General features: G+C 45.0%; 1 protein-coding gene across 1 annotated transcript in view; it reads right to left on the minus strand.

Annotated features, from left to right (window-relative positions):
• Window positions 1-12,039, minus strand: part of cntn2 (contactin 2) — a gene marked incomplete at both ends in the record, with an annotated part of 101,486 nt that overhangs the window by 39,103 nt on the left and 50,344 nt on the right. The window contains 2 exon segments of the mRNA XM_084315813.1: window positions 2,133-2,308; window positions 4,363-4,490. Coding sequence (XP_084171939.1) covers window positions 2,133-2,308; window positions 4,363-4,490 — 304 coding nt within the window.

Consider the following 12,039-nt stretch of genomic DNA (forward strand, 5'->3'; position numbering starts at 1 on the left):
CATTGCAAGTATATTCTTAGATGGGTAGAATTCTATATTTGAGGGTGCCCTGGTGACGCACCACGTTAAGACACATGTTGCATAATCTCAACGTCCTGGGTTTTAATCCGGCCCAGGACATGTCCTCCCCCATCTCTTCACCCAATTTCTCTCTCTGACTGTCAATAAAGCACAAAATGCCCTAAAAGTATCAAAAAAATAAATATATATATACAAAAAATATACTTTCGCTATGGAAAAACACAACATCTTTTGAGTTGGGTATTTACAAACCATCATCCCCCAAAACCACCCCTTATCTCTACAGTAGTACATTCCACAGTGCATGTTTCCACCTGTGTTAATTTTGGCAGCTATTTTAATTTTAGTTTTAGTCTTAGTCATGTGTCAAATGCTCCTTTTTCGTTTTCATCATATTTAGTCACCTTCATTTATTTTTAGTTTAGTCAGTTTTAGTCAACTACAGGTCTGAGCATTTTAGTAGTCAGTTTTAGTCTCGATTTTGTCTTTTTTGTTTTAGTCTAGATTTAGTGGCAGAAAACAGATGACATTTTTGTCTAGTTTTCGTAAAAAAATTAATAATAGTCATTTTATATTGTAAATAATACAATTCTATTTATTCTTTAAAGGGGAACTATTTTACTATTTCTTTCACTATTTGGGCACTTTTACACAATTCCTGTGGGTTTATGGAACACCTCTGTAATTTTTCTTTTTTTTAATTCATTGTTTTGTATTTCTAATCAAGTACTCAAAAACTGCATTTTTCTACCTCAAGATCTTAAGCCGTTTTGAGCCTGGGCTCCAACCACAGTGGGAACTGTGTGGAAACTCAGCTGATTATCATGCAGCGGTGTCTCTCTGACATCACAAATCAGCACATTTTCAGATGACTCAGTTCAGTGAGGGTGAATATTGTGAGAGGAGAATTGGAAGAATGCGCCAATATGAGAATTAGAGACATAGATCATATTAATATAAGTCCACATAGCTAGGAAACAAGGCTTGCACTGAAAAAGGCCATTTATAAGATAGTTCCCCTTTAAGTATAGTCTAGCCAAAACCCTATGAGCTGATTCACAATAAGTTCTGTATAAGGCTAGAAGCCCAATAGTAACCAAACATTCCTTGACATGGTCAATGGATTCAGAAGTAGTCAGACATGGAATGGAACATATTCTGATTTAAATTGATTATTTTCTTTTTTTAACCAACAAAGCAACAATAGGATAGTGTAAATACACAGTACACACTGATTGCAATTCTCACTGGGACCTACTGTACAAATTTCACACACATACAGTTTCACCCCCCCCCCCCCCACCCCACCTGCCCAACCCCCCCCCCCTCCACCCCACCTACCAACCTCCTACCTACAGTTTCTTCGTCAAATGTATATACTCTCTTTTTTTAGACTCTTTTTGTATCACAAACAGTAGGCCCTACTGTATTTGTAAATATGGTATGTCATAAATGTATAGATGTAGCAGTACTGTATATCTGTATGTCATGTATGTCATATATGTTATGATGAATTGAAAATGGGGGACCCTGATGTAAACAAGACGAAAGTCTTTCTCTGGTCTGCATCCCCTTAACAATTGTGTGTATTGAGCTGTACTGTATTGTACCCATTCTGCAATCTGTTAATAGAATTTTCAATCAATCAATCAATCGTCACACACACATTCCCTTTTGTCCGTCGAGTACAACCGTAGATCGCTGACGTCACTTTAAACTTAAAATGGCGGCCTCCATCAGAGCATTCGGCTAACAACATTAGCTTAGCGAACCTGCCACTGTACTTCTATGTGCATAAAGTGTGCTAACAAAATATCACAGCCCCTAAGACTGGGAGCGTTCTAACTCTACTGAGCAAGTTATAATTATTTGGTCTCATCTTGTTTTAGTCAACATAAATTAAGAGAGAATTCGTCATGGTTTTTGTAAAGTACATTTTTGTCTCCTCAGATGCAGTCAACGATCATGCATAAATAATTTAGTCACGTTAGTGTCACATGATCTACATTAACGTGACGTCACGTCTCGTTGTCGTCGGGGGGAAAAGCTTCGTTGACGACCATATACAGTCATAATTTTCGTTGACAAAATGAACACTGGTTTCCACTCACTCCCTCCACGCGGTGGTACGGCCCGGCGGGGTCCTCCAGGTCCAGCAGCACTCCGTTCAGGGCCCAGGTGAAGGTCAGGTCCATGGTGGGGTCGTGGGATGCGTGGCACTGCAGCGTGACGTTCTCACCCTGGTTGATGTCGGCGTTGGAGGGAGCCAGGGTGATCTTAGTAGCATCTGGACAAGAGGGGGAAGAGACCAGGGGTTTAAGACATGTTGGAAAGGAGTAGAGTAGAGTAGAGTAGAGTAGAGTAGAGTAGAGTAGAGTAGAGTAGAGTAGAGTAGAGTAGAGTAGAGTCGAGTAGAGTCGAGTCGAGTCGAGTCAAGTCGAGTAGAGTAGAGTAGAGTATAGTGGAGCGGAGCAGGGTAGAGTAGAGTAGACTAGAGTAGAATAGAGTAGAGTGGAGTAGAGTAGAGTAGAGTCGAGTAGCGCGGAAGAGGGTTGAGTAGAGTAGAGTAGAGTAGAGTAGAGTAGAGTAGAGTAGAATAGAGTAGTGTAGAGTAGAGTAAAGTAGAGTAGAGTAGAGTAGAGTAGAGTAGAGTAGATTAGAGCGGAGGAGGTTAGAGTAGAGTAGATTAGAGTAGAGTAGAATAGAGTAGAGTAGAGTAGCGCGGAGGAGGGTAGAGTAGAATAGAGTAGAATAGAGTAGAGTAGAGTAGAGTAGAGTAGGGTAGAATAGAGTAGAATAGAGTAGAGTAGAGTAGAATAGAGTAGAGTAGAGTAGAGTAGAGTAGAGCGGAGGAGGTTAGAGTCGAGTAGATTAGAGCGGAGTAGAGTCGAGTAGAGTAGAGTCGAGTAGCGTGGAGGAGGGTATAGTAGAGTAGAGTAGAGTAGAATAGAGTAGAGTAGAGTAGAGTCGAGTCGAGTCGAGTCGAGTAGATTAGAGCGGAGGAGGTTAGAGTCGAGTAGATTAGAGCGGATGAGGTTAGAGTAGAGTAGAGTAGAGTCGAGTAGAGTAGAGTCGAGTAGAGTCGAGTCGAGTAGAGTCGAGTCGAGTCGAGTAGCGCGGAGGAGGTAGAGTAGAGTAGAGTAGAGTAGAATAGAGTAGAGTACACAAGAACACAACAATGCAGTGTGTATTCAGTGTGTATTCAGTGTGTATTCAGTGTGTATTCAGTGTGTATTCAGTGTGTACTCAGTGTGTATTCAGTGTGTATTCAGTGTGTATTCAGTGTGTACTCAGTGTGTATTCAGTGTGTATTCAGTGTGTATTCAGTGTGTATTCAGTGTGTATTCAGTGTGTACTCAGTGTGTATTCAGTGTGTATTCAGTGTGTACTCAGTGTGTATTCAGTGTGTATTCAGTGTGTATTCAGTGTGTATTCAGTGTGTACTCAGTGTGTATTCAGTGTGTATTCAGTGTGTATTCAGTGTGTATTCAGTGTGTACTCAGTGTGTATTCAGTGTGTATTCAGTGTGTATTCAGTGTGTACTCAGTGTGTATTCAGTGTGTATTCAGTGTGTATTCAGTGTGTATTCAGTGTGTACTCAGTGTGTATTCAGTGTGTATTCAGTGTGTATTCAGTGTGTATTGAGCATCGGTCCGGATGAGTATTTGATTATAAATGTAACAACTGTTGGAATCAAATCATTTTTCAATAGATGATTAAAAAAAAATATCATTGAAGTGGATGTACCAGTGCTTTGTGTGTTTGTGTTTGTGTTTGTGTTTGTGTTGTGTGTGTGTGTGTGTGTGTGTGTGTGTGTGTGTGTGTGTGTGTGTGTGTGTGTGTGTGTGTGTGTGTGTGTGTGTGTGTGTGTTAAGGCTGTCCCCGAAGCCTGTTTTTGGGATTCGAACTTCGTCAGGGTTTTTCGAACGAACGTTTCGAACCTTCGTTTTTAATAATAAAAAAGAAATGTATAATTTCTTTTTTCAAAATATATATTTTATATTTATTTATTTTTTATAAATATCCTCAAACTAAATCCTCAATTTGAATAAAGTGATTAATCTGATTAAATGAGTCTTTCTTTTTTATTAAATCAACTTTCTTTAATGAATAGAATGTGTGTGTGTGTGTGTGTGTGTGTGTGTGTGTGTGTGTGTGTGTGTGTGTGTGTGTGTGTGTGTGTGTGTGTGTGTGTGTGTGTGTGTGTGTGTGTGTGTGTGTGTGTGTGTGTGTGTGTGTGTGTGTGTGTGTGTGCGTGCGTGCGTGCGTGCGTGCGTGTGTGTGTGTGTGTGTGTGTGTGTGTGTGTGCGTGCGTGCGTGCGTGCGTGCGTGCGTATATACCTCTAACAGACAGGTGTCCGGTGCTGTTGGCTTTGCCCAGGTAGTTCTCTGCAAAGCAGGTGTATTTCCCCTCGTCAGCCCGGCTAATGTTCTGGATCCTCAGAATCCCGTCTGGAGTCACCGTCACCCTGGCAGACAGAAGGTTCCACAATGTCAGCAGAGACACCTCTCACGTGTGTCATCTTTTTTCTGCCCAAATAAGGGAGGGCGTATGGGAAAATGAGTCTAATTAAAGTAGCTTCATATGTGCTTCATACAGGCTCTTTACCTTGAACATGGTCTTTATTAAAGTAGCTTCATCTGTGGTTCATACAACCATTTAACCATTTATTTCATCGTGGGTTTTTGTTCTTGATTTATTGTGATGTTTCTTCTTGACTTGTTTAAAGTAGACTTGTCGAGCCCATGGGGACATTAACTTGTGATTTCGGGCTTTACAAATACATTTGATTTGATTTAAACATGGTCTTCATAAACTACTGTAGCTTCATCTGTGTTTCATACAGGCTATTTACCTTGAACAAGGTCTTTATTAAACTAGCTTCATCTGTGGTTCATACAGACTCTTTACCTTGAACAAGGTCTTTATTAAACTCCCCAGACCAACAGTAGGGTAGCATGCTGTAGTCTACACCCCCCTGAGACCAACAGTAGGGCAGCATGTGGTAGTCTACACCCTCCGCAGACCAACAGTAGGACAGCATGTGGTAGTCTACACCCTCCCCAGACCAACAGTAGGGCAGCATGTGGTAGTCTACACCCTCCCCAGACCAACAGTAGGGCAGCATGTGGTAGTCTACACCCTTCCCAGACTGACAGTAGGGCAGCATGTGGTAGTCTACACCCTCCCCAGACCAACAGTAGGGCAGCATGTGGTAGTCTACACCCTCCGCAGACCAACAGTAGGGCAGCATGTGGTAGTCTACACCCTCCCCAGACCAACAGTAGGGCAGCATGCGGTAGTCTACACCCTCCGCAGACCAACAGTAGGGCAGCACGTGGTGGTCTACACCCTCCCCAGACCAACAGCAGGGCAGCATGTGGTAGTCTACACCTTCCGCAGACCAACAGTAGGGCAGCATGTGGTGGTCTACACCCTCCCCAGACCAACAGTAGGGCAGCATGTGGTAGTCTACACACCCTCCGCAGACTGACAGTAGGGCAGCATGTGGTAGTCTACACACCCTCCGCAGACTGACAGTAGGGCAGCATGTGGTAGTCTACACACCCTCCGCAGACTGACAGTAGGGCAGCATGTGGTAGTCTACACCCTAGGCTGAGCGCAGTCTCAGGCGTAGAGACGAGAGCCATGTCGTCTAGTCAAGGACAGGACGGGGAGGGGAGGCGGGCTACTTGTTCTGCACAATATCACAATCCCATGGGTCTGCTGCTATTCTCATCAATATTCATGACCGGGGGTGGGTCTCCATGTTGTCATGTGCTGTTCCTAACTTCTTCTGTATGAAGATCATAAATAATGCATCGAGCAGATGAAGGAAAATAATAAATCCGTCTTCTATCATTGTGTCAGTCACATTGACCTCCAGACCTACACAGAGTTCTCTACACTGTTGGAACGGGGACAATTACATCTTTCTAATAATGCCTTTATTGTTTTCTCTAATCATAATATCAAGCCAGCTATTTTCAATTAGTGCATTAGTGTTGCCAGACCATGCCTTTGAGAAAACCACCTTCAAAGTTACTCAGGTTCATGAACAGGAATACGTTTGTCAAGTGTAACTACTCGAATTTTCCAAAAATACATGCAGATCATGAAAGCAGAGGCAACGTTTTAGTTAAAGGAACACACCAACATTATGGGAAATGCAAGAGTCACAGTCTTCTCCTCTCTTCCTCCACTACATGAACCATCTCTTCCTCCACTACATGAACCATCTCTTCCTCCACTACATGAACCCTCTCTTCCTCCACTACATGAACCATCTCTTCATCATCTACATGAACCCTCTCTTCTTCATCTACATGAACCCTCTCTTCCTCCACTACATGAACCCTCTCTTCCTCCACTACATGAACCCTCTCTTCCTCCACTACATGAACCCTCTCTTCCTCCACTACATGAACCCTCTCTTCCTCCACTACATGAACCATCTCTTCCTCCACTACATGAACCATCTCTTCCTCCACTACATGAACCCTCTCTTCCTCCACTACATGAACCATCTCTTCCTCCACTACATGAACCCTCTCTTCCTCCACTACATGAACCATCTCTTCCTCCACTACATGAACCCTCTCTTCCTCCACTACATGAACCCTCTCTTCCTCCACTACATGAACCCTCTCTTCCTCCACTACATGAACCCTCTCTTCCTCCACTACATGAACCCTCTCTTCTTCATCTACATGAACCCTCTCTTCCTCCACTACATGAACCATCTCTTCCTCCACTACATGAACCCTCTCTTCCTCCACTACATGAACCCTCTCTTCCTCCACTACATGAACCCTCTCTTCTTCATCTACATGAACCCTCTCTTCCTCCTCTACATGAACCCTCTCTTCCTCCACTACATGAACCCTCTCTTCCTCCACTACATGAACCCTCTCTTCTTCATCTATATGAACCCTCTCTTCCTCCACTACATGAACCCTCTCTTCCTCCACTACATGAACCATCTCTTCCTCCACTACATGAACCCTCTCTTCCTCCACTACATGAACCCTCTCTTCCTCCACTACATGAACCCTCTCTTCCTCCACTACATGAACCCTCTCTTCCTCCACTACATGAACCCTCTCTTCCTCCACTACATGAACCCTCTCTTCCTCCACTACATGAACCATCTCTTCCTCCACTACATGAACCCTCTCTTCCTCCACTACATGAACCCTCTCTTCCTCGACTACATGAACCCTCTCTTCCTCCACTACATGAACCCTCTCTTCCTCCACTACATGAACCCTCTCTTCCTCCACTACATGAACCATCTCTTCCTCCACTACATGAACCATCTCTTCATCATCTACATGAACCCTCTCTTCCTCCACTACATGAACCCTCTCTTCCTCCACTACATGAACCATCTCTTCATCATCTACATGAACCCTCTCTTCCTCCACTACATGAACCCTCTCTTCCTCCACTACATGAACCATCTCTTCCTCCACTACATGAACCATCTCTTCATCATCTACATGAACCCTCTCTTCCTGCTCTACATGAACCCTCTCTTCCTCCTCTACATGAACCCTCTCTTCCTCCACTACATGAACCCTCTCTTCCTCCACTACATGAACCCTCTCTTCCTCCACTACATGAACCATCTCTTCCTCCACTACATGAACCCTCTCTTCCTCCACTACATGAACCCTCTCTTCCTCCACTACATGAACCCTCTCTTCATCATCTACATGAACCCTCTCTTCCTCCACTACATGAACCCTCTCTTCCTCCACTACATGAACCCTCTCTTCCTCCTCTACATGAACCATCTCTTCCTCCACTACATGAACCCTCTCTTCATCATCTACATGAACCCTCTCTTCCTCCACTACATGAACCCTCTCTTCCTCCACTACATGAACCCTCTCTTCCTCCTCTACATGAACCATCTCTTCCTCCACTACATGAACCCTCTCTTCCTCCACTACATGAACCCTCTCTTCCTCCACTACATGAACCCTCTCTTCCTCCACTACATGAACCCTCTCTTCTTCATCTACATGAACCCTCTCTTCCTCCACTACATGAACCCTCTCTTCCTCCACTACATGAACCCTCTCTTCTTCATCTACATGAACCCTCTCTTCCTCCACTACATGAACCCTCTCTTCTTCATCTACATGAACCCTCTCTTCCTCCACTACATGAACCCTCTCTTCCTCCACTACATGAACCCTCTCTTCTTCATCTACATGAACCCTCTCTTCCTCCACTACATGAACCATCTCTTCATCATCTACATGAACCCTCTCTTCCTCCACTACATGAACCCTCTCTTCCTCCACTACATGAACCCTCTCTTCATCATCTACATGAACCATCTCTTCCTCCACTACATGAACCCTCTCTTCCTCCACTACATGAACCATCTCTTCTTCATCTACATGAACCCTCTCTTCCTCCACTACATGAACCATCTCTTCCTCCACTACATGAACCATCTCTTCTTCATCTACATGAACCCTCTCTTCCTCCACTACATGAACCCTCTCTTCCTCCACTACATGAACCCTCTCTTCCTCCACTACATGAACCCTCTCTTCCTCCACTACATGAACCCTCTCTTCCTCCACTACATGAACCCTCTCTTCTTCATCTACATGAACCCTCTCTTCCTCCACTACATGAACCATCTCTTCATCATCTACATGAACCCTCTCTTCCTCCACTACATGAACCCTCTCTTCCTCCACTACATGAACCCTCTCTTCCTCCACTACATGAACCCTCTCTTCCTCCACTACATGAACCCTCTCTTCCTCCACTACATGAACCCTCTCTTCCTCCACTACATGAACCCTCTCTTCCTCCACTACATGAACCATCTCTTCATCATCTACATGAACCCTCTCTTCCTCCACTACATGAACCCTCTCTTCATCATCTACATGAACCCTCTCTTCCTCCACTACATGAACCCTCTCTTCCTCCTCTACATGAACCCTCTCTTCTTCATCTACATGAACCCTCTCTTCCTCCACTACATGAACCATCTCTTCCTCCACTACATGAACCCTCTCTTCCTCCTCTACATGAACCCTCTCTTCTTCATCTACATGAACCCTCTCTTCCTCCACTACATGAACCCTCTCTTCCTCCACTACATGAACCCTCTCTTCCTCCACTACATGAACCCTCTCTTCCTCCACTACATGAACCCTCTCTTCCTCCACTACATGAACCCTCTCTTCCTCCACTACATGAACCCTCTCTTCCTCCACTACATGAACCCTCTCTTCCTCCACTACATGAACCCTCTCTTCCTCCACTACATGAACCCTCTCTTCCTCCACTACATGAACCCTCTCTTCCTCCACTACATGAACCCTCTCTTCCTCCACTACATGAACCCTCTCTTCCTCCACTACATGAACCCTCTCTTCTTCATCTACATGAACCCTCTCTTCCTCCACTACACGAACCCTCTCTTCCTCCACTACATGAACCCTCTCTTCCTCCACTACATGAACCCTCTCTTCCTCCTCTACATGAACCCTCTCTTCCTCCACTACATGAACCCTCTCTTCCTCCACTACATGAACCCTCTCTTCCTCATCTACATGAACCCTCTCTTCCTCCACTACATGAACCCTCTCTTCCTCCACTACATGAACCCTCTCTTCCTCCACTACATGAACCCTCTCTTCATCATCTACATGAACCCTCTCTTCCTCCACTACATGAACCCTCTCTTCCTCCACTACATGAACCCTCTCTTCCTCCACTACATGAACCCTCTCTTCCTCCACTACATGAACCCTCTCTTCATCATCTACATGAACCCTCTCTTCTTCCACTACATGAACCCTCTCTTCCTCCTCTACATGAACCCTCTCTTCATCATCTACATGAACCCTCTCTTCCTCCACTACATGAACCCTCTCTTCATCATCTACATAAACCCTCTCTTCATCCACTACATGAACCATCTCTTCCTCCACTACATGAACCCTCTCTTCCTCCACTACATGAACCCTCTCTTCCTCCACTACATGAACCATCTCTTCCTCCACTACATGAACCCTCTCTTCCTCCACTACATGAACCCTCTCTTCCTCCACTACATGAACCCTCTATTCCTCCACTACATGAACCCTCTCTTCCTCCACTACATGAACCATCTCTTCCTCCACTACATGAACCCTCTCTTCCACCACTACATGAACCCTCTCTTCCTCCACTACATGAACCATCTCTTCCTCCACTACATGAACCCTCTCTTCCTCCACTACATGAACCATCTCTTCCTCCACTACATGAACCCTCTCTTCCTCCACTACATGAACCCTCTCTTCCTCCTCTACATGAACCCTCTCTTCCTCCACTACATGAACCCTCTCTTCCTCCACTACATGAACCCTCTCTTCCTCCACTACATGAACCCTCTCTTCCTCCACTACATGAACCCTCTCTTCCTTCTCTACATGAACCCTCTCTTCCTCCACTACATGAACCCTCTCTTCCTCCACTACATGAACCCTCTCTTCCTCCTCTACATGAACCCTCTCTTCCTCCACTACATGAACCCTCTCTTCCTCCACTACATGAACCCTCTCTTCCTCCACTACATGAACCCTCTCTTCCTCCACTACATGAACCCTCTCTTCCTCCACTACATGAACCCTCTCTTCCTCCACTACATGAACCCTCTCTTCCTCCACTACATGAACCCTCTCTTCCTCCACTACATGAACCCTCTCTTCCTCCTCTACATGAACCCTCTCTTCCTCCACTACATGAACCCTCTCTTCCTCCACTACATGAACCCTCTCTTCCTCCTCTACATGAACCCTCTCTTCCTCCACTACATGAACCATCTCTTCCTCCACTACATGAACCCTCTCTTCCTCCTCTACATGAACCCTCTCTTCCTCCTCTACATGAACCCTCTCTTCCTCCTCTACATGAACCCTCTCTTCTTCCACTACATGAACCCTCTCTTCCTCCACTACATGAACCATCTCTTCCTCCTCTACATGAACCCTCTCTTCCTCCTCTACATGAACCCTCTCTTCCTCCTCTACATGAACCCTCTCTTCCTCCACTACATGAACCTTCTCTTCATCATCTACATGAACCCTCTCTTCCTCCTCTACATGAACCCTCTCTTCATCATCTACATGAACCCTCTCTTCCTCCACTACATGAACCCTCTCTTCTTCCACTACATGAACCCTCTCTTCCTCCACTACATGAACCCTCTCTTCCTCCACTACATGAACCATCTCTTCATCATCTACATGAACCCTCTCTTCATCATCTACATGAACCCTCTCTTCCTCCACTACATGAACCCTCTCTTCTTCCACTACATGAACCATCTCTTCTTCCACTACATGAACCCTCTCTTCCTCCACTACATGAACCCTCTCTTCCTCCTCTACATGAACCCTCTCTTCCTCCACTACATGAACCCTCTCTTCCTCCTCTACATGAACCCTCTCTTCCTCCACTACATGAACCCTCTCTTCCTCCTCTACATGAACCCTCTCTTCATCATCTACATGAACCCTCTCTTCATCATCTACATGAACCATCTCTTCCTCCACTACATGAACCCTCTCTTCCTCCACTACATGAACCCTCTCTTCATCATCTACATGAACCCTCTTTTCCTCCACTACATGAACCCTCTCTTCCTCCTCTACATGAACCCTCTCTTCCTCCACTACATGAACCCTCTCTTCCTCCACTACATGAACCCTCTCTTCCTCCACTACATGAACCCTCTCTTCCTCCACTACATGAACCATCTCTTCATCATCTACATGAACCCTCTCTTCATCATCTACATGAACCATCTCTTCCTCCACTACATGAACCCTCTCTTCCTCCACTACATGAACCATCTCTTCATCATCTACATGAACCCTCTCTTCATCCTCTACATGAACCCTCTCTTCATCATCTACATGAACCCTCTCTTCATCATCTACATGAACCCTCTCTTCCTCCACTACATGAACCCTCTCTTCCTCCACTACATG

This window comes from Notolepis coatsorum (assembly GCF_963971535.1).
Source record: "Notolepis coatsorum genome assembly, chromosome: 6".
NCBI lineage: Eukaryota > Metazoa > Chordata > Actinopteri > Aulopiformes > Paralepididae > Notolepis > Notolepis coatsorum.